We start from the raw sequence: 23,388 nt of genomic DNA, 5'->3' as shown, positions 1-23,388 counted from the left end.
GAAAAAAGAAAAACAGTTAGAGAAAATCCATGCTAAAACCACACATCAGGTCAAAATTATGTTTATTCATCAATCATAGAATTTTAAGTTAAAATTAATTTTGATTGGGCTAGAGCATGCCTGTTGAAGCATTAATATTAAGTCTCATCCAGTGGCGGAGCCGATGAAAAGGCATGTGGATCAATTGATCATGTCAATTCTAAATTTTTATCTAATATAAGCATATAATTGCAAGATAATATGAATCAATTGGTTCACTTTTAATGGTTTGACCCACTTCATAATTGCAAATCTTCCAATAACTTTATATGGATATAGTTTTGATCCGGTAAATTCTGTTTCTAAATCCGCCACTGGTTTCATCAACTATCAATTTAACATATGTCGCAATTGGTATAGTAATTTATGTCTGTATGATTAATGGAGAATTTTTAGAGTGGAATTCTTATTGGAATATAAAAAACCGTTTCTTAATTTTTAACTAAAAAAATTAAAAAACTGTTATTAAATAATATATTTAAAAACCAGTTCTTAGTTTCTTTAGTTAAAAATTAAGAGACCGTTTCTTATATTCCGCTAATAACTTCACCCTAATAACCTCCCATTAAATCATGCTTATATATCGTATCATCACTCACTTTAGTGTCTAATCTAATTCAATGCGGGACATTCCTAAACAAAACAAGAAAAAAACGATCACGCAAATGTTACCGAGAAACAAATATACCATTTTCATTACGTACTCACATAGTCACATATAAAATTTAGTTTCATGCATAATCTGTGACCAGAAAAAATTCCTGCAAAAGCGGCTGCGTTAAAGAATGTTAGCCTCTCTTTTAAATAAAAGATGTTGTAATGGTACTCAAAAATGAGATTTAAGACCAGAAAAAAAAAGGTACCAGTCAGTCATTGATGGTGGTAACTGGTAACTAGCGCCAGCCGCCAGCAACGTGAAAACGAAGAGGATGTTCATTTAATATTATACATTCTGAACGTGGTAAGTCTAAAATTCGCTATATAAACATCTCACGGATGTTTTATAGTATACACTCTAAACTGGCAAGAGATGGCAAACCAAACAAAATCGATCTCTCTATTACTCAAAAAGAAACCCCTTGAGCTTATTAAACCCTCAAAACACACTCCTTCTGAAACTCTCTCCCTTTCTACTTTGGACAATGATCTCTTCAATGAAGTTATGTACGCAACGATTTATGTTTTCAAAGCCAATGAAAAGAATCAACATGATCCTGTCCCTTTGCTTAGGAAGGCTTTGTCCGAACTTCTTGTGTACTACTATCCCCTTTCAGGCAAGCTCAAGAGAAGAGAGAGTGATCGAAAACTTCAGCTAGTTTTTTGGGGTGAAGGAGTTCCATTTGAGGTCGCTACTGCATCTCTCGACCTCTCCTCTCTAAACTATATAGAAAATCTTGATGACCAAGTTGCTTTGCGCCTTGTGCCTGATATCGAAATAGACTACGATAGAAACATCTCTTATCATCCACTAGCTTTGCAGGTAGCTTTCCATTTTCTTGATTATTATGAATTCAAAGCCTTGAACTTCCATGGTAATAGAAAAATTATAAATATAATTCTTTTCTACCAAAATAAAAAATGCAATAATTATATCATTTTCTTGAAGATTAGTTAATAATCTCAGTGTGTTACAAAAAAAAAAAAATCTCAGTAAACTCTCAGTTTTGTAAGGGTATTGTTTTCTTCGTAGTGTGGATCACGCATAATTAAGATCACCAATTGTTCCCTTTGATTTTTTTTTTTAAGGTGACCAAGTTCGCATGTGGAGGATTTACCATCGGCACGGCTTTGACGCACGCCGTATGTGATGGATTTGGAGTGGCTCAGATCATCCATGCTTTAACCGAGTTGGCTGCAGGAAAGAGAGAGCCAACGGTTAAGCCGGTGTGGCAGAGAGAGCGGCTGGTCGGACAATTTGATAATGAACCGGCCAAAGTGCCTGGTGGCCACATTACTAGTCTTTTAGCCACCTCACCATATATTCCAACTAGTGATATGGTATGTTGTTCTCTCAATAACTTCAACAATTTTGAGGTTTTTGATTAGTATTTGTAAGTATACATATGGTAAAAAGGCAAAACATAACTATAATTGATGTTCTCAAGGTTTACACGTTCTTGCAAATAGAGTCCGTCATGGACACAGTCAAGTAAAACATTGGCATTGAACTCCCAAAAAAAATTCGAATGAATATATACAAACATAAATCTCTAAATTGTTTCAATATTTTTTTTATATAAAATCCTTACTAAATTATTTAAGGTTTTCAAACTCTCAGAGCCAGCGTTGCTTGCAAATAAGAATAATAAATTTCAAGAGATTGCATGTAAATCTGTAGTTATATAGAAGGAAGCTTAAGTGTTCTCTTTTCATCCACTGTCCAACAGGTAACGGAGACAATAAACATCCGGGCTAGGAATATAAAGAGGCTTAAAGACTCTTTGATGAGAGAGTGTGAGTACCCTAAAGAGGGGTTCACTACTTATGAAGTACTTAGTTCTTGCATATGGAAAGCAAGATCTCGAGCCCTAAAGCTAAACTTTGATGGGATCACTGTCCTTGGCGTAGCTGTTGGAATCCGACATGTTCTAGATCCGCCACTTCCTAAAGGATTCTACGGTAACGCCTACATAGATGTCTATATCGAGTTAACCGTAAGAGAACTGCAAGAAGCATCAATCTCTGACATTGCTAAGCATGTGAAGAAAGCCAAGAAAACAGCTTATGACAAGGGCTATCTCGAGGAAGAGTTAAAGAATACGGAGAGATTAATGAGGGATAATGCAAAATTCGAAGGGGTGAGTGATGGACTATTGTTCCTCACTGACTGGAGGAATATTGGTTGGTTTGGATCAATGGATTTTGGTTGGAATGAGCCAGTGAATCTGCGGCCGTTGACCGAGCAGCAGACTGCACTGCATATAGGGATGATCTTGAGACCTTCACAACTTGATCCATCAATGGAAGGTGGAGTTAAAGTGATCATGACGTTGCCAAGAGTTGCAATGGTTGACTTCAAGCGAGAGATGGATGCTATGAACAAACTTTACTATTAAGATTATTAGTACCTGGATTAGTTTTCTATGTGTGTGAGTGAATGTTTCAAACATGAATAATGGGCGAATAAGATGATTATGCTTATATGAATGCTGGGCGAGTAAAGAGTAGATGTAAATCATCTAGTATGTAGAAACAAACCGATATTGATTACATTGTAATTTATTATCATAATTTCTTCACTTTGAATCATTGGAGGAAGCAAGTGTGCATCATTGACTTTCATTGAGCTTAATCAATACATAAAACAATTTCTCTGTTTTAAATAACTTGTTAGCTTGCCTTTTCCCACATAGAGGTTAATCCATGAGTAAGCAGTTTCTCTGATTTTAGAATATTATCTTTTCACATGTCAACTCATGTCCCTTGTTATTAAACTTTAACCACATAATAGTATATAACAATTAAGTCGTTCTAAATTTTCAGAGAGAAATGGACATTCACATATAAGATGAAAAAAGATTACAATTGAAGGAAGTGATTAGCCATTCCCGAATCACTAAACTATTTATTAATTAATTACATTATGAACATACATTTTGTGTGGCCCGGGTGCATGTTAAAGACACGTTCAATGTTTAATTAAAGATGTCTTGTCCTGGAGACAATAGTTTTTCTGGATCAAACATCATTTTCCTCCTCAAGAAATCATTCCATTTTGGTCCAAAATGCTTAATCCAATCTTCTTTTCTTGTGTAATGCATCAAATATTCTTTGATATTAATGCCTGAGTTATCGCAAAAGTTGATTATCCTGTCATTAAGATTCTGAAGATCTTCCCAGTTATTTGATCCACCAGCTGATTGGAGGAAACCGATCACATAAAAAACATCCTCGTTTGGTATCATCGCCGACATGAGGTTGTTCCATCTATTAATACCAAATAATCATGTTAACATTTTTCTTTTCCATGTTATTATTCATTGATACTACTAGATAATACGATCACATTCAAAGTCTCAAAAAGTACGCTTACTTGTTTCGGTTTGTGGGATAGAAGAGAGTAACACCAGAAGTTGAGGTTTGGTTGAGAAGAAGGCCTTTGATAACACCTTCATGAAAATCTAATATCCGAGATCTCGGAACGAACATATTAAGCCATGGATGAGGAACTTCCCATAGCCCTATAGATCTAAGCTTATCTTCTTCGTTTCGGACACGATTTAAGAAATCAAAATAAGGAACGTCTTGCACGAACATGAACCCTGAAGGGAAACCTAGATTTCTAGTTAACCTGTCGATTACCTACAAAAAGAAAGGTATACAATAAATATATGATATATATGTGACTAATTGAGTTAAAAACAAATACATGAAAATATTCATTTATATCATGTATTCATGATGATATAAAATATTTTTTATATTATTAGTGATGCTGATACTGATTATGTGAGAATAATCATCATGAATATATATATATATATATATATATATATATATATATATATATTGTTTTTTCTTTTCTTTTCAGGATATGTATGTATAATATAGTACCTGGTCAATGATAGGGAGGGTGGTGGAATCATAATATTTGGCTATTTCGAGAACATAGATGATACGGTGGTCATTCACAAGAGAGGTTACTCTTGTTTGATCGGAGAGTGGGAAAAAGGAGGTATCAACTATTCCGTTTGACATCATAAGTTGACCTTCCAAAAAATCAACTCGAAGATCATTGCCCATTGATATTAAACGCTCTTGGTCTTTAGTAAACGCCGAGAAGTCACTGTAGAGTATGCGTAGCCATTTCACCTGCATAATTTTATATCAACTTATATCCATTAATCAATACATTTTAAAGAGCATCTTCGTTACAAGTTTGAATTAATAAAGCGATAGCCAAGTCTTCTTCATTACTTGACAAAGAAAAATCAGATTCATTAGTTAATCTTGTATTTATTAATGAGAGTCTGAGTAATTATATTTACATATATGGCATCAATCACGTTGTACAAGAATCGAATTGTGCTTATTAGAAAATAAGAATCAGTATTAATTAGATGCACACACATGAAGTAACTTTTACCTAAAGACTATCTAATCTAATGTACACATTATTAAGCAGATTAATATACTAGATTGTGTGGAAAATTAATAAAATAAGATTATATATTGACATCATGAAGATTTGCAAGCATGAGACCAGATTACAGTCTAGCAATTCCTAGGATTGATTGATTATGCAGAATCTTATGATACATAAGCAATATCAGATTTTATTCAATAAATAATTTGTATACTTTTTATTCAAAGAAATTCAAAATCAGTCTTTTGACTTCCACTTAAGTAAGTTCCAACCAAATCTAACTTAATATAGATTTACTACCACCTTCTTAGTAATACTAATATAAGATACATGATAATGATGCCATACCCTTGTTGGTGCATGATCCAGCGCAATTCTGGCTCTTGTTATTATACCAAATTGGCCCAATCCTCCTAAAACTCCATAGAACAATTCAGGGTGTAACTTTGGAGAGCATGTCACCATGTCACCTTTTCCTGAAATTAAGTATATAGTATGAAGATAAAGAAAAAGTCCCCATATTAAATAAATAGAATCACCATTGACATAACTACTATAGTATTGGATAATCTTTCTTTCTGACCAAAAAATTGTTTTTAAAATCATGGGTTTCTACTGATTTATTGCGTGTGAGTTTACCTCAAGAATGAAAAGTGTAGTTGAGAACTGTTATTTTATCATTAATATTGAGAAGTAAGATATGTATGCCACGTATATATAAATATATTGTAGTATAATAATTTAACTTGGATCTTATTACATTTGTAGCTTGCAGACAAAAATGATTGTAGCTTATAGAAAGGACATAGATACTTTTTCATTTGTATATCCGAACAATTTCCATATACTTTTTTTCTTTTTTTTTTTAACAATTTCCATATACTTATGTATATATTTTAAGTATTATATATTATTAAAATAAGTAAACGAGTGAAAATTGTGTATTTCGTACCAGTAATAACGTCCAGTTCATGAACGTTACTAATCTGAGGGCCGTGTCTAAACACATTACCGCCGATTCCAGCGTTCGACAACGTCCCGCCGACGCTGAGATACAGATAATCCGTGAAAGAAACCGGCGAGACGCCTCTCTTCAACGCCGCCTCCAGAACCTCCACCCACATCGCCCCTGCCGCTACGTCAGCGTACGTCCCATCGGCTGAGACAACAACCGCTGCTGGTTTAGCCGTCTTGGCGAGGCACGTCATGTTCACGACAATGCCGCCGGGTGCAGAGGCTTGGCCACGGAGGGAGTGTCCCTGGCCTCGAGCCGCCACCTTGAAACCTGGAGAGGAGCTGGTGGTTGATTCGCCGTCATAAGAGAAGTCTCCGTTCGCGAAGCGGAGAAGACGGGCGACCTCGGCGGGGGAAGAAGGACAGAGGACGGCGCCGGGGTTTTCGCTGGTTATATTTCCGAAGTCCTGAGAAGCAGCGGAGATGGAGAAGGGATCGGTCAGGACGGTGAGGTTGAGTGATATGGGTAAAAGGACATCAATGCCTTCCTCTGATTTGATTAAGGTCGGAGTTAAACACATCAAGAGCGTCATTAGTGTGATGATGCTTAAACTGGGATTAGTAGTCATTGTTTAATTAATGGGGGGAGGCTAATGAGGAAACGAGAGGGAAAATGAGGTGCTAGTATTAATATTGTTCTTGTTGATCATGGGATTAGTATTGAGATTAGTTTGAAAGTATGAGATTTATATAGAACCACGCATAGAGAGAGTGTATAATATAATATTAATAATTAGCACGTGAATATCTTTACGTGATTTTATTGATATTGATGTCCAGGTTTTTACGCCATAAAATTAAAAATAGGACAGCGAATTATGTTCATCCAAAAGATAAAAAATGTTGAAGTATTTACTACATTGGCTCTCGAAATATTTATCAATAATATCTAATTTATTTCGCGAATATTCTATCTATTTTTTATTTTTATTTTTTCAAATAGGGGATCTGAATATAGAAGTTGGCTTTGAAAGACTAGTTGGATAGTCAGAGGCATGTCATATGTCCTAAGTAATTATTTGCTGTTAAATTTGACTAGGTGGAGACACCATGAGGATTGAGAAATACCAATATTGTATGACTTGCGGAAACATTTAATTCTTCATCCGTTAACTTACCTATATTGGCCTACTGTTAATGTATTTAAGATCCCCAGGTAATAGTTTTTCCAGAATATATTTTTCCATTTCTGTCTTTTATAGTTATGGTGTATAACTGAAAAACAATATTTTATCTAAGTACTAGTGTAGTTGAGGTAGTTACATTTGACTTCATATGTGATTCATAATAAATGTAACGTAGTAACGTAAATTTGAAATTTGTGGAAACCGACCAAACTCTGTGGGCCGGATAGATAACACTTTTGTTTACCCAGTAGTGCTCGCAGTTAATATTTGTTTAAGCTGGTCCAATAATAAACGTATACAAAAAATAAAAGGATCTTTGGATATATATACATATAGTTGACTTCTAATATGTAGAATACTGAAATATTTGGAATCATCATATAGCACAAGTATTATCATATATAAAAAATTGTTTCTAGAAACCCTGTATTATAAATTATCAAAATGATAAATCACCAAAGTCTAGATATAAACCTTCTTTTTTAACAGCAGTCTAGATATAAACCTAAAATCAATACAATACATTAAGGTTCATATAATAATATAACAGTTATCTTCGAATAAGAGTTTGATTGTTATTTTGGGTAAAAGATAACATTAGGGCTATTATATTCTACATCGAGAGATCTAAGATGCATTAAGTAATATATAAAAGTTTATGGTCAATTTACTAATTACCAATTAATTTTAAGTTAGAAGTCCATAACAAACTCGAATCTAACATGATATCAGAGCTCAGATCCTGAATACCTTAAATTTCTAATTAATACGACACTTTCGACCAGGTATAAAAGTCATATTTTATCCTTTCGATTGGATATAACTGTCGTACTAAAAAAACTTAAAGCTTGCTCGATCGATCGAGTATAAACAGTGGCGGAGCCAGTGTGTAATCATGGGTGTCAGTTGATCCATGTCAATTTCTGCAAAAAAAAATTACTTGTATTTCCAAATAAAACTCTAATGAATTTAGCTTATTGACCCTTGCAAAATACATTGATTATCCATTGACCCCTCTAAAATAAAATTCTACCTCCACCACTGAGTATAAATATCATAAAATTTCGAGATTTTTGGCCTATAAAAACCATCATTTTGAAGAGGGTTATTAGGAATATATATCCCACATCGGGAATCTAAAAGAATCTTAAGTAATATATAAAACATTAGGATCAATTCACTAATCACCCATTGGTTTTAAGTGGGAAACTCATAATCTAATGTGGTATTAGAGCTCAGATCCTAAATACCATAAACCCCTAATTAATGAACCCTTCCGACCGGGTTTAAAAATGTCGTACTTAACCCTTTCCGACCGGGTATAAAGTCGTAATTAACGTTCGACCGAGTATAAGTGTTAAAATTCCGAGATTTCTACCGATAATAGCTATCATCTCAAGGAGGGATATTATTTCGCACATCGAGAATTCTAAGGGACATTAAGTAATATATAAAAGGTTAAGGCCAATGAACCAATCACTAATTGATTTTAAGTTGGAAGCTCATAATAAATTCGAATCTAACATGATATCAGAACCCATATCCTAAATACGCTAAACCACCCTAGTTAAAATAATCCTATCCGACCAAGTATAAATATCGTAATTAACTCGCTCTATTGAATATAACTATCTTAAAATTTCGAAATTTTTGATTGATAAGAGCCATCATATCGAGGAGAGATATTATGGATATTATCTCCTATATTGAAAATTTTAAAAGAGATTAGGTAATATATAAAAGATTATGACTAATCCACTAATCATCAGTTGGTTTTAAGTTGAAATCTTATAAACAAATCTGAATCTAATAGATAAAATCTTGCAATTGGTATTTCCTTTCCGCGCCATTTTCTGATGGCTATTGTTTCTCTTCTGAAACACACACGCAAGTAGCGTGAGAAGGCAAAAGGCTTATTTCACCTCGAACTTGGGTTTCTCGCTTTAGACGTCACAAAGCATCACATGCACTGTGAGAGAAACATTTACTTATATATTTGATATATATAGTTAAATGCAAGGTTATATACTATAAACTTTTTTTAATCACAAACTATGCCCATTGTTGGTTGCCGATCGTTAAATGCAAGTTTATGTACTATATTTAAATAGATTTAAGAAATAGAACTAGTAGATTTCAACTCACACAACTTCTGTGTTAGAGAGTGAAGCGCACGAAGGGTATCGCCGACTCGCCGTCCCCTGATCACTTGACGGCCTGCAAAGAAAACTTTTGTGTGCCATTGTCACTCGGAAGGTTCATTTAATTAATCAAGTTTAACATATAAGATATATTATTAGACGACTTACATAGTACCTTTTAGAAATTCATTATAAAAGATGACAATGACAACAATCGTTTTTTTTCTTTTGCTGACTAAAAAGACTAAGAGAAACATGAAAAAAAAAACACCATTAAAACACAAATAGGATAGTCTTCCTAGCTAGGGTGTCTGCACAAACATTAGACGATCGGTTCCTATATAAAAACTTAACAGAACTAAACATAGAATAAACTCAAACTACTTATTGCACAAATGTAATGTTAGAGTTTAAGGTTTTCAGTGTTCTCATTGATGATTCGGTTTATATTGAGGTTAACTACCCCCTTCAAATTTAAATCAACAATGTTTTAGAACCAGACCTTTTAAATAATGAAATAGACTACTAATAACATTCAAATTTTTCTATTAAAACTATTTAGATTATAAATAATGACATTATAAAATGTGTTAGCAACCTTTGGAAAAAAAAATACAAGCAGTTTTCATCATTCAGTTGCGTACCACTTCTTTCAAATAAAAATATAAGTATTCTCTTCTATTTTTGTATCGGTCAACGAATCAAACATATAACAAATTATAAATCATAAATAATTCATCAACCTTGGTTTAATAAACACTTTAAACGGTTCGGCCTAATTTTTAATTGATGATAATTAAATATAGTCTAAGTAAACTTGTAAGAACTAAAATAATATTTCGAAAATGATACCTAAATAAAAAAAAACTTAAACTGATTCGGCCTAGTTTTTAATAGATATAATTAACTATAGTCTAAAAGACATTTAAGAACTAAAATAACATTTCGATAAAATGATACTTTAATAAAAGGTAATTCTCTCAAATAATTCTTTTTAAGTTTTTTGTCATAAAATAGTGCTAAAAATAATGATCAAAATAATCTTTTTATTTTTAAAATTTTAAAGTTTATTTTTCATTTTTAAAAGTTTCAAACCCCATCCCCAAAATTCACCCATTAACTCTAAACCATAAATCTAGATTAGTTAACCCTCTTGTATATTTTACCCTTTAATAAAAAAAAATTGGTCATTTTCCTTTTTTGAAAAATATTTTTGTGAAAGTAAATTAAAAATGATTATCCAAAGGAAAACTCTTTCTAATAAACTTTTTTAAGAAGCAAAAAATATGGTTTGTAGTAGTTGAACAAAAAAAAAATCTTTACTCAAAAGGCCTTCCCAAGTAGTTTTGGGCTTATTGAAAAACAAATCACACCAAACAAGCCCATCAAAGTTTGCGTAAACCGGTCCGGTCCGGTCCAAACCAGGAGAAGCTCGTGTGTGTAAGATCCGAGTATCTCCCTCCCTTAAGTCAACGAAAGTGCTGCTGCTCATTGTTCCTCTCAGATCGAAGCGAAGAAGCTAAGCTAAGCAAAGCGACACAATGGTAAAACTCCAGATCCATCCTTTATCAACCGCGAATTCCATCGCTTTTTTTTTTTTAAATTTTACACTAACAATTTTGTGTTATTTTTTTTTTGGGTGAGAAGGCGGCGACTCCGATTACGAGTCCGATTCCGGTGGCGATGTACCCGACTCTGTCGGTGTTCACTCTTGCGATCGGCCTCATCATCACCGCTATCTTCTTCATGTAAAAGCTAATCTCTTTTTAAAGATCTCGTCTTGTTGTTGTATCAATGTTCACTGTAGTTGAAGCTGATGGACTTGTAGAGACTTAGCTTTGTTAACTTTAAGATATATACTTGAGTCATTCATTCATATTATAGGTTTTCTCGCAGTCTTGTCAGTCAGTCCAACAAGGAGTGTGATCAAAGTGTTGTTTTTTTCTCTAACTTACCCTGTTATGACAACATTTGTGATGCAGCTATGAAGCTACATCATCCACGAAAAACCGTAGCCTCGCCAAGGAGCTCGCGACTGCAGCAGTAGCATCTGTTTTCTTGGTATATAATGCCTTTTTACTCTTCTTCTTTTATCCTCTTTTTTTACTTTTTTTTTTTAATAGCTGTCTCAAAAACGGGAATGTTGGTGTTGAAATCTGTTTCTTCTGGTAAATTGCAGGGTTTTGGATCGTTGTTTTTGCTACTTGCTAGTGGTGTTTATGTCTGATCATCCCTCTTACTCAAATACTATCATCCCCTCTAGTTTCAGTGAACAAAAGAACATCTTTTTTTCTTTCTGTCCAACATATCAGAGTTATGAATGTTAAGACTTCAACTATATCTTTTAATGTAAACGGAATTTGAATGTGGCCACTATTAGAACAGCGTTTGCGTCAGTCAAGTTTATCAATTTATATATATTCTACCAAGATTGAGAAGAATATTTTAGCAAAAAAAAAAAAGATTGAGAAGAATATGTTAGCTTGATTGAAAGCAAAACTATCAAAAACGGGTTACGTATATTTTGTAAGGGAAGTGATGATTCTGATTTTTCTTCTTTAATTCAAACGTTACACAACTTTTAGGTTGTAGAAATAAAACAAATTTTCAGTGAGCATAACTAAAAAATTTACAACGTGGGTCGACTTCCACTGGAACGTAGTTGGAAGTGTGGAACCATGGACTATTGTCACTGTTTCTGGTAATTGTGAAAGTATCAGTGAAGGTGGTACATTGCAGGTGCTTTTAACTTTCTCGGTAAAAATGAAAACTTGTTCTATTATAATTAAGTTTTAGAGATACGGGGGATGAGTGACTTGATTTACAGACCGGAAGATGAAGTACTGACAGAGCAAGATAACTTTTAAGTCACATGTGTTCTCATGTGTCTCAGAGACTTGAGGAAGCGATCCCGTGACACTATTAGTACGTTGCTGCGGTGGTTTAGGTGTGTCGTTTTTTGTGAGGACAGTTGGTTCATGCATGCGGTTTATGTGTTAGTTTTGCCAATAAAGTATTTGGTTTATGTAGGCCAGCAATTCATAACATTGACAGGTTTATCACTTCTTGAATCAGTTAGGGTTCTTGATCCTGTTTAGTCACGTTAATCGTAGGTACGTATCTTACTCTTGGGTTCAACCATAGTTGTGAATCTGAACTTAGTGAAACAGAACCGAGTTTAATTAACAGATTGAAATCCATATTTTGAAAACATTACCACCCATGTTTTACAGAACCGTCAGTTACATTTCCGACAACAAAATGAAGATAGAAGTTTGGTTTGGTTCTTCACCTCTTTCCGGTTTCATTTTAATTAAAAAAACGGTTCTGAACAAACCAGGTTGAACCGGGACAACCCACTAGTCCGACAGTCTACAGAGCTGAGTTGTTGTGCAATCTTAAGAACTGAGATCTATGCATTTGCCGACAATTCGGATATTTATTGCAGAATATCTTCTGGTAGATTCTCTCTCGCTCTAGTTTTAAAACATCTCCGAAGGTGTAATAGTACTGAACCTTTCATGGGGTTCTGACGAATCTGAACATTAAATACACTAGTCATTCATAGATCCATGACCATCACATTAGCTCCTATTGGCTTTGTTGGGTTCTTATTATTGATTCAGTTCAGCTATAACCAAACAAGAAACCTTGTGTGTCGACGCATACAAACACACATACGTACCGCACAAACATGTCTTGAGTTTTGCATGTGTATGTCAAATTATTTGTTTAGAAAAGAGGAGACAAAGTTGTGGCTCAAAAACTATATGTCCACAGAAAAAGTTGTGGCTCAAAAACTATATGTCCATAGGTTATGTCCTTCTTAATTCCTAGCCACTAAAACCATTTTCTTTTGTCTCTGGTTCATTGTTTCAACATTCTTGATATCTCCCCATCCACCGATTAATATTATATTTGAAACCGATCATTTGTATACTGCACAAACTAATCCGGCCGGATCCTTATTTTTTGCTTGAACATATAGGTTCACCAAAATAGAACTATTGTTCTTTCTTCAGGATAAAGATGTGTGTGTGGTGAACCAATAGAGCATAAAGCTTATTATTATTATTATTATTATTATTATTATTATTTTATAATCCGGGATATCCGAGAATCTTCTCGAGACCTAACCAATTAGTTTCCTGGGGTCTGACCACCAGCACGAGTCAGACCCGATTGCTCCTAAGGGAATTAGATACCTTTGCCTAGCTTATTTAGAGTGCAGAGCTTGTATAAATGAATACAACGCATCTATGGTTTGCGTATTTAATGTATGAGCATGTAACACGTGATAACCTTCGACTGTGTCATTATCAAGCTTTGAAGATCTAAGTAAAGTCCTAGAGTCACGGGAAATACCATAGTAGCTAGAGTTTTTGGAGCTCAAGATTTTGACTTTCATTCAACTTAATTAGATATTTATATATCTACACAAACACTATATGCATAGTGACATTTCCAAGTACCAAGTGTCAATTTTGTATCTATCTATATCTTTTGGTATCTGTAAATTACTATATCTTAGTTTGAAAACATGATTGTTTTGTTTAAAATTGTTTGCAAGATTGTTGACTAACCTTCTATATCACCACAAATCCATTTGATTTTCACTCATGTGTATATGGAACAACACGCTCACTTATTCAATAGCCATCTTGATTTAAACTTATCCTAAAATAATAATAAAAATGCATATTCCTGTTATATATTGATCACAGATCCTGCGAAAATCGCTTTTCTTCTGTTTGAACTTATGCATTTATGTCCACACACACACATTTTCTTCAATAATAGTGGTGAAGGTTGCTCATTTGAATATTGTTTGTTTCTAATATATCGGGAGCGAAATTCATTTTAATACTATATATTAAAATTATAGTTTTGAAAATTAAAGGAAAAAAAGTTTATAGTTTTGATTCTTCTGTACGTCAAAGTACATAGAGATCACACACACCGTAATTATATATTTTAGTTAATAACTCAAAGTTGATTCTCGGAGAGCCAGAACTTCAGGACGTGCAAACTCAACAACCGACTAAAGCCTTCACAAGATTTTGTCTTCGTGCTTTGATTTTGTTAATTATTTTTTCACATTTTCGAAAATTAATCAATATTTGGCAAGAGTAGTATTAGAATAAGTGACTTTTCGGAAAATACTCGTGTTGCATTCCTTAACAGAAAAAAACATATTTTTTCATGTTCTGATTTATATATAAGCGACATGATAGATTACGGATCTGCACTATCTTTGATGAAGATCCATTTTTGTGTATAGTGCAAAAAAAGAGTTGATATAATTAATATCAGCTAAAGTAAGATAGATTTGCAATAATAAATTCACTAAAAGAAAAAAGTTTGATCGATCTTAAAGGAAAATCTTCGTTAAAGATCCTTTCTTCATGAACATATTCGCTTAAGGAATTAGTTGATCATCTTGTATTCGTGTTATGATGATTGTCTACAAGTTCTAAGGGTAAAAAGCAAAAGGAAAGCATATTTTAACATCTTTATATTCTCCACTGCATGTATATAATATAACGTCGATTAGATATCTTACAAGTTTCAACATCAAACAACAGTATTTAAGCGAAAACACATCAAGTAAACAGTTATTCTTCCAAGAAAAAGTTAACCTTGAAATGAAGTAGATAATACGTATGACAAAAAAAAAGTAGAGAAGAACTCTTAAGTTTGTAATGTCTTGATCGTTTTCCTAAGCTAATCTCACGTTTCTAGTTTTTTTTTTCATGATGCACTGCCGAATAAACTAAAATATATTTTGACGACAGAGATAATTCCTTCTTCTTTTTTTGAAAAGAGATATATATAGATAATCTGATTTGTTTCAAATACAATATTTCGGAAAATGAGATATTATCATGATATTTAATTTTAGTTACATGTTTATATGATTTTTTGTTCTGGTGTTTATATGATAATACGGAATCCGTATTACGGAATCCGTATTACGGATCATATATTTTTGCTACGTTCGATTTAATAATTAAAAAATACATTCTATAGAAACTATAGGTTTTGATGGTATAAAAGAAGTCAAATTAATGATTTTAGGTTTGTATCATATTTTTCAGAATCTGAGACTGATTAGGATGATTGTCACCATGTAGCTAGCTGCATGCATATACGCATATGTAAATTAAATGAGATATATACAATTATATTAAGATAGATCGTAGAATGATGACACAATGGTCGATTAAAAGGGTATCCAATCAAAGGCGGATCAGTAGCACTGACTCATAATTTGATCTTGTGGGCCGTTCCTCTGCCATCTTCTTTCGTACCTGTGACCTCACTCTTTTCCAGAAATTATAATTTCTATCTATTATCAAAATAAAGTTAAATAAACAAAGAGAATTACATCTAAAATTGTTCAAAGATGCAGGAAAAGAAAGACAGATACGTGTTACTAGAAAGAAAAGACAGAAACGTATGTAAGCACATCGCTATAAATAGCGACACGTTTATGGTACGTTGAACATGTTTCGCAACATGCAAATCCGTTCATCACCAATTCACCATTCACTGTATAAATTCGTTGGTCGAAGTTGAACCGTCTCTAAAACTCAAAAATGGTTCTGTTAATATTTTGTGTTCATATATTCAAGGTGTGTCTCTCGTAGACCAAATAGTAGTAGAATAAAAAAAAAGAAGATGATAGCAGATCAATTAAAGATATAATATACTTTTTTCCCCTTTTTGATAAAATATTCATAAATTAGTGAGAGGATAGGTGGGCTTCGAGGTGACTTGAAATCTAATTGACATGAATTTCTTTGGACATGAGTGTTTTTGTGATTCTGATACTAATAATTTCATATTTATTTATTTAAACAGTTAATGGATGCTGAAAAAACAGTACTTGGTGGATAACTAAACCTAGCTTGAGTGCAATCAGTAATGATCACTAGTTTACAAGGTCAGTTTTATAAAAATGTTCACTAGATTTCAAAAAAAAAATATTTTAAGACATTTATACAAACCATGTAAACAAAAAGTCATTGTAAAATTACCGCCCTTTTTTATATTTTTGAATACTCTCGACTACACATTACATGATAAAAATATTATGAGATGTATGTAGCAATGTAGAATCGTATAATAATTTAAATAAATTTAGAAATAAAATATCTCAACTCGCTTTCGGACACAACACTCTGTCTCTCTTATAAATGTTCTGCCAAAGCAATCTCTCTCTCCATTCCTTCACCATCCCCAGAACAAAACCTCTACTCTTAAAATCGTTTCATCGAAGCCATACATACACACACAACCGACAGAGAGACAAACAATGACGAAAAAACCGAGAATCGTGATCATCGGAGCCGGAATGGCCGGTCTCACGGCGGCGAACAAACTCTACACTCACTCCAACAGCACCTTCGACCTCTCCGTCGTAGAAGGCGGGTCCAGAATCGGCGGGAGGATCAACACCTCCGAGTTCTCCTCCGAGAGGATCGAGATGGGTGCCACGTGGATACACGGCATCGGCGGAAGCCCCGTTAACAGAATCGCCGAGGAGACCGGTTCTCTCGTCTCCGACGAGCCTTGGGAGTGCATGGACCCCACCACTGATAAAGCCAGAACGTTTGCTGAAGGAGGCTTCGAGGTTGAACCTTCCATCGTCGAACCTATCTCTGGACTGTTCAACGCTCTCATGGAGTTGGCTCAGGGGAAAGAAGAGAAAGAGACCTCTCAAAACGACGGCGTTTCGGGTATTTACGAAAATGCCACTAGTGTTGGGTCGTTCTTGAAGTCTGGGTTCGATGCTCACTGTAGCAACGGTGGAGAAGGATATTATGGGACGTGGAGCAGACACTCGCTCGAAGAAGCTGTTTTCACGATGTTTAGCAACACGCAGAGGACGTACACGTCAGCAGATGATCTCACGACGCTTGACTACGCGGCGGAGAGCGAGTACCAGATGTTTCCAGGGGAAGAGACCACTATAGCTAAAGGCTACGTGAGCGTGATTCATCACTTGGCCTCTGTTCTTCCTCACGGTGTTATCCAGCTGAACCGACGGGTCACGAAGATCGAGTGGGAGAGTTGCGAAGAGGAGGGTCCTGTGAAGGTGCATTTCTCTGATGGGTCTGTTGTGTCTGCTGATCATGTTGTTGTTACGGTCTCTTTAGGTGTGCTTAAGGCAGGGATTGAGAGTGATGACGGATTGTTTAGTCCTCCTTTGCCTGAGTTCAAATCAGACGCTATCAAGAGGTTAGGTTATGGTGTTGTCAACAAGCTCTTTGTGGAAGTGTCTGAAAGAAACTTCCCATCTCTGCAGCTTGTGTTTGAACCGGAGGATTCCGAGTTTAGGTTCGTGAGAATCCCTTGGTGGATGAGGAGAACGGCGACTATAGCGCCAATCCATAGCAATTCAAAGGTCTTGCTTTCTTGGTTCGCAGGCAAAGAAGCGCTCGAGCTTGAGAAACTAACCGATGAGGAGATTATAGATGGTGTCTTGACAACTATCTCTTGCTTGACAGGCAAGGAAGTGAAAAAGGACACTGATGCTAAGCCCTTGGTAAATGGCTATGTGAATGGTAATGATGAAGAAGTCTTGAGAATCACAAAGGTCTTGAAGAGCGAATGGGGAGGAGATCCTCTGTTCCGAGGGTCGTATTCTTATGTGGCGGTGGGGTCAAGTGGTGATGACCTAGATGCCATGGCTGAGCCATTGCCAAGGGTTAACAAGAAGGGTGGTCAGGTCAAGTGTCATGATCAAGCCGAGGTTCGTGAGCTTCAAGTCTTGTTTGCAGGGGAAGCAACACATAGAACACATTACTCCACAACTCATGGTGCTTACTATAGTGGTTTAAGGGAAGCCAATAGGCTTCTCAAGCATTACAAAATGTGATTTTTTTAATAAAGTACAAAATGTGATTTTTGAGTGTTAAGTTTAAGAAAATGTTTTTGGTGTCATTATGTTTAGATAAGATTAATTAGTCTTTTGTAAGATTTTTAAATTTTTTGTTTGTTTACTTTCAGTTTTTTTTCTCTTAAATTATAAAAGTTATAAAGCACCTCCAATCTAAAAAGCAAATGTCTTTGTCGATGAGTTCCAGGGGGGACAAAGGATATTAGAGAAACAAAAAGAAAGCAAGATACGAAGATGTATAATGGAATTTGCATCTACCGTTGTTCCTCACTAGTCTCTTTATTCTCTAGAATTTTAATTTGTTTTGAAATTTTCAATATTTAGAGTCAAAATGATTAAAATGAAAAATTATTTTTAAATCAAAACTATACAAAATTGCTTGATTCTTTAAACAAAATAAATGGTATGAAATTGGAAGAGGAAAAGAACAAAAGAAAAAAGCTTAGGATGCTCCCTGCCTATAAATATATACAAACAACCCTAAGAGATTCTTAAGTTTTAGTTTGTGTGGTGAGGCTTTGATGGACAGGATCCACCGAACCTGCCTAGTTTCCCGCTTACAAATTAATATTGTATATATGCGCAGTTTTACATTTATGTTGCAAATTTTATATACATATGAGATCAAAAACACATTAAAATCCGAGATTTAACGATCGTTGAATTTGATGAAACAGTTGAGTCTACAGTTTGATTTATATTAAGATTTGAGTGATGGAAACTATTGTTGCATTTTTGCTTGTCACCACAATTTTTTTTGATAAAAAATGTCACCACAATTTCTATAACATAAATCATAGATGAAAACATTGAGAGAGTGGTATCACATGGACGAGTCTTTCTATTTACACTAGGACTAAGTGATTAACTGTCTTTACGCTCACATATTCATTATTATCATATATGCAGAAGTATGCAACATGGTCCTATAAAAGGGCATCAACATATATTGAAAAGAAAAAAACAAAAATATAGAGAGGTGAATGGTCATGATCATCTTCATATTGGTTCCCCGAATCATTTGATTTGATTCAACACTTATGTACAATGTGTAATGAACATGTGGTGTTGTAGGGTCTGTCTAACCAATTTGCTTTACATATTTATATCTTTAATATCAATTATTTCTTGTTCTTCTAATTTGGTTTTAGTGTCCCTACTTACTTTGTAAAGATAAACCCCAATCAGTTTTACAATTTATTAATATGCTTTCAAACATTCATATTGTCTAAGCAAATAAAACGTGATGGAAGGGCTTATTTACCAACGGATTCCGTTGAGAAACTAAGCATACATACAAGTATACAACCATTAACATTCACATAACATACCGGGATCTCGATCGTGACATGCTTTTGTCCAAATTAAAAGAAAAAGAAGACCAAAACCCTATGTGTTTTCTAACAAAATATCAACTAATCAAGTGGGCTTTAATTTTGTATCTGACCTTTATTCATAACTCATAAGGAGGGGACATGATTTATTGATTTATAATATTCCATATTTTTATTTTAGCTGAAAAACCGCATAAAGTTTTTATTCAATCATGGTCCTGAAAACTCATAAAGGAGATATTATTAACAAACAAATTTCTGGTAGCTACAGATTTTAAACCAAAATCAGAGCTAAACCTAAAGTTTGTGTATAACCATCAAATGAAATACAATGAAATTGCTCTTCAATCTCGACATCAGTCAATGAAACATATCAATCAATAAATTCAAATTATAACAGGACCATGTATATCGCCTTTGTGCACATATCATACTTACCCGGCATGGTTGGAAATGCATACCTAAAAGTGAAAACATAAAAAAATGCATTACTCCTATGAAAAAATTTAGTTATTTGAAGTATTTTACATTATTTTTACCTTTTTACATTTTTTGTAGGACTCAGATTTTACTTTAAGTATATTGAAAATGAAAGAATAATTAACTTAAGAAATATATCAAAATTCACATCTTACATCAACGTATATAGTCCATAATCTATTTTGTAACAGTTAGATTCTCGTTTCTACATGAACTATAATAATGATTATGTCAATTCCAGATAGTCCATCATAATCGATAATTCTCCCTTCCAATCAAGCGAGAAGAAAACAATAAGTCGCGATTGGATTAACAAAATTTATGTGTTTTTGGGAAAACAAATCCATTTTTTCTTGCAGATAATTTTTTGATTGTTAGAATTTAAATATTAAAAATGCTACTAGGAATAGTCAAAATACAGGCATTCAATCTCATATGCTCCAAGATTGTTGGATCCTCCTCAGTCTTTTTGTTATAAATTTTACTACACGTAATTAAAGAAAATGACAGTATATGTTATAGTTATATGTCCCGTTCATAACATAAATTGTTTTCAGTAGTTTATATAATGCCATTAAGTTTTTCAGTAGTTTATATAATGTCATTAAAATACTTATATTTTAAAATGTTTACATTTCTGTGTGTTTCAGATATTTCTATTATTAAATATTTAATTTCAGTTTTAAATTTGTGGTTAGAAATGGATGCCCTTACTTTTTTATTTTTTTGTGCAAAATGTTATTTTAATTAATTAACCAATAACGAGATCCATATAATTGGAAAGTAAAGTGTCTTTTGCAATGGCACCATGCTATTGATTTTGTTTAGAACAAAAACAAAAGTAGTTGAATCAATGTTTTTGTTGGTAGACGAAATATATCATAAAGAATACTATGGAACTCTTTTGTATGTGACTCTGAATTGATTGGTTTGATTAGCTAATGTAAATTTAAAGTGGTTAAAAAGTTGTTAAAAGCTTACTTACTCCTAGCTCGATGAAGGGTTAGATGTACTGCCAAAGCTTCTGGCATTAATGGTGATCAGATCTTAGTGTTGATTCTGTAAGTTGTAGTACATATTCGTCACATCCAGAAATCTTAATTCTATTATTGGTTTTAATAATATCCGATTCGTACGTATATTTCTGATGTTTTTGTTCCAACATGTTTATTATATTGTTTGTATGGTCAATTCATAGAGAGCTATCCAATTGGACTCCACTCTATTATTGTGAAACAATTTGATTTGCTTTCTATTGCTAAAGATAACAAGAATGCCCCACTTGCTGTCTTTTTCCAAATTAGTAAAAATAGAATAAATAGACACTATACGTATATAGAATAAATAAATAAACACTATATATATATATATATATATATATATATTATATATGTTGATATATTTTTTAGTTGAAAATCGATTGCTATTGCTACCTTACTAGTTTTTTGTTGTCAAGATCCATTCTAAGTCAACCACGAATCGGCCTGGTCACTCTTGAAAATTCAAAGATGTGTTAATATTATTTCTTCCTCAAGACAATTAAGCACTTTCCTTTACCTGTAAAACAACAATATATTCCAATTAACATGATTTTTAATGAGCTTGTGTGTATGGCTGTGCTATTTAACGATTAATCGATTATGCATGTTTAACCACTAAGCAACAGCTTTTATTAGAAACAACAAACAGGTATGGCATGTTAAAGTTACTAATACGGCATGTTATTTGTCTCGGTAACCAGAAGCTAACTTTAAGGACATCTCCATCTTTTTTTTTTAACACCATGACTTTAAGGACATCTTTTAAAGATCTCCATCTCCAATCTATTTTTATTTTAAAACTGAATAAAAATAAATATGGAGTAGAAGATGCTCTAATCCTACTTCACTTTTAACTCTATAATAAAGTTTACTGTTGATTTTTTGTTTGTTCATATAGAGTGAGAAATAGAATGGAGTTAGAGCATTTTTACTTCATATTCACTTAATGGAACTTAATATCAGAAATGCTCTAAGGATCAATACACACAAGTGATCCACATTAGTGTGTTTGTCACTACTTTCTTTTATCAAATGTCGCTAAAACCTTTAATGCCACATATAATGGCAAGAGTCTCGTTCACCCATTGTACAATATAATGTTATTTTCAAAGATTTAGTGTTTCATATATATACCTAGAAACCTCGATAGATTTTACCAGTAGCGGATCTAGGAATATGTTTTATACAAGGCAATTATAAAACACTAGTAATATATTTACAAATTCAAATTTTCATCAAAAATAGCTAAAATTTATACAAAATTACAATAATTAAAAATAATCATAGTAGATAGTTGTCCCACCCATTCTCGATCCTCTAGCTATCAAGACGCTTCAGAGTTCATCAAACTTCTCTTCTTAACTACATAACTAATTAGTTATGTTGTAAATTGCTAATTTCACTTAATTTGAATGTGTAAATAACTCAGTAATGTAGATACCCTAAACAATAGTCATTTGAGAAAGAGGAAAATGAAATGAATAATTAACCAATTTGCCTGAGATTTTTGACCAATTTGGTGGCAACATATGAGTTGATGGAGAAAGAAAGGAGAAGTTGAATAGCATAAAATATTAAATCAAATGAGCTAATCAGTGAAAGAAGATGTTTCACCTAATATGATTTTTTCTCCATCTTCGCAACTACAAATGAAAACATGAGATCATGACTTATTTCTTTTCTTCTCCAAAGATCATGATACATTTATAATCATTAGTAATCAACAAACTGAAAAATCATTTATATTTTGGAAAATTATGATGAAAATCCAACATCAAAGAGTAACTTTTGTGTCTTTGCTTATCTGTCCATCTTTTACTGTCTACGTGTTACTTTTGCCTTAACAAAATCATTTACTAGGTTTAAAAAAAAAAACAAATCATTTACTACAGATGCAATGATTCTCATTTGTATTGCTTTTTACTATATATTACCAACACTGAATATTATATAAACAATGTAATCATCTAAAATGAAACCAAAGTCCATATGAATTACTGGCTTTGGTGTTCAAGAAAAAAGAATTACTGGCTTTGGCAAAATAGAAAAACAATACATTTTACGAATTCAACCAAATTAAGGTAAGTAAAGAGATCGAAACATTTACTAGATGCTTTCATTATTTTCTTACGGTTTTAAGAATGTATATTCATTACTTTTTAATTCATCCCTAATCGGCTACGATGATGAACTTGGGATTATATGTGAATTAAGTAAATTAT

At 33.4% G+C, this 23,388-nt stretch overlaps 4 protein-coding genes across 4 annotated transcripts; 3 read left to right on the top strand and 1 right to left on the bottom strand.

Annotated features, from left to right (window-relative positions):
• The first annotated feature begins 873 nt into the window (after positions 1-873).
• On the top strand, positions 874-3,180 carry LOC130510413 (spermidine coumaroyl-CoA acyltransferase-like). Its single transcript, XM_057006706.1, has 3 exons — positions 874-1,519; positions 1,786-2,037; positions 2,427-3,180. The coding sequence occupies exons 1-3, from the start codon at positions 1,070-1,072 to the stop codon at positions 3,093-3,095; spliced, it is 1,371 nt and encodes a 456-aa protein (XP_056862686.1). The 5' UTR covers positions 874-1,069; the 3' UTR covers positions 3,096-3,180.
• A 417-nt stretch (positions 3,181-3,597) lies between these two features.
• Positions 3,598-6,836, bottom strand: LOC130510414 (cytokinin dehydrogenase 4). Its single transcript, XM_057006707.1, has 5 exons — positions 6,078-6,836; positions 5,474-5,601; positions 4,594-4,851; positions 4,073-4,341; positions 3,598-3,966 (listed from the first exon to the last, which is right to left on the bottom strand). The coding sequence occupies exons 1-5, from the start codon at positions 6,706-6,708 to the stop codon at positions 3,675-3,677; spliced, it is 1,578 nt and encodes a 525-aa protein (XP_056862687.1). The 5' UTR covers positions 6,709-6,836; the 3' UTR covers positions 3,598-3,674.
• Positions 6,837-10,809: 3,973 nt separating this feature from the next.
• LOC108851876 (uncharacterized) lies at positions 10,810-11,783 on the top strand. Its single transcript, XM_018625354.2, has 4 exons — positions 10,810-10,951; positions 11,055-11,155; positions 11,390-11,468; positions 11,587-11,783. The coding sequence occupies exons 1-4, from the start codon at positions 10,949-10,951 to the stop codon at positions 11,632-11,634; spliced, it is 231 nt and encodes a 76-aa protein (XP_018480856.2). The 5' UTR covers positions 10,810-10,948; the 3' UTR covers positions 11,635-11,783.
• A 4,829-nt stretch (positions 11,784-16,612) lies between these two features.
• On the top strand, positions 16,613-18,466 carry LOC108848434 (probable polyamine oxidase 5). The gene has a single exon (XM_018621796.2). The coding sequence runs from the start codon at positions 16,726-16,728 to the stop codon at positions 18,289-18,291; it is 1,566 nt and encodes a 521-aa protein (XP_018477298.1). The 5' UTR covers positions 16,613-16,725; the 3' UTR covers positions 18,292-18,466.
• Positions 18,467-23,388: the final 4,922 nt, after the last annotated feature.

This window comes from Raphanus sativus, chromosome 4 (genome assembly GCF_000801105.2).
Source record: "Raphanus sativus cultivar WK10039 chromosome 4, ASM80110v3, whole genome shotgun sequence".
NCBI classification, from domain to species: Eukaryota; Viridiplantae; Streptophyta; class Magnoliopsida; order Brassicales; family Brassicaceae; genus Raphanus; species Raphanus sativus.
The sequence above is the reverse complement of the archived record's forward strand: the minus strand, read 5'-3'. Positions and strand labels throughout refer to the sequence as shown.

Coding starts and splice junctions, on each gene's coding strand:
- LOC108848434 (XM_018621796.2), top strand. CDS start 16,726: ATGACGAAAAAACCGAGAATCGTGATCATCGGAGCCGGAATGGCCGGT.
- LOC108851876 (XM_018625354.2), top strand. Junction 11,156..11,389: donor ATCACCGCTATCTTCTTCAT/GTAAAAGCTAAT, acceptor TTTGTGATGCAG/CTATGAAGCTACATCATCCA. Junction 11,469..11,586: donor CAGTAGCATCTGTTTTCTTG/GTATATAATGCC, acceptor GGTAAATTGCAG/GGTTTTGGATCGTTGTTTTT.
- LOC130510413 (XM_057006706.1), top strand. CDS start 1,070: ATGGCAAACCAAACAAAATCGATCTCTCTATTACTCAAAAAGAAACCC. Junction 1,520..1,785: donor ATCATCCACTAGCTTTGCAG/GTAGCTTTCCAT, acceptor TTTTTTTTTAAG/GTGACCAAGTTCGCATGTGG. Junction 2,038..2,426: donor ATATTCCAACTAGTGATATG/GTATGTTGTTCT, acceptor ACTGTCCAACAG/GTAACGGAGACAATAAACAT.
- LOC130510414 (XM_057006707.1), bottom strand. CDS start 6,708: ATGACTACTAATCCCAGTTTAAGCATCATCACACTAATGACGCTCTTG. Junction 5,602..6,077: donor TGAACTGGACGTTATTACTG/GTACGAAATACA, acceptor ACTTAATTTCAG/GAAAAGGTGACATGGTGACA. Junction 4,852..5,473: donor TGGATCATGCACCAACAAGG/GTATGGCATCAT, acceptor AAAATTATGCAG/GTGAAATGGCTACGCATACT.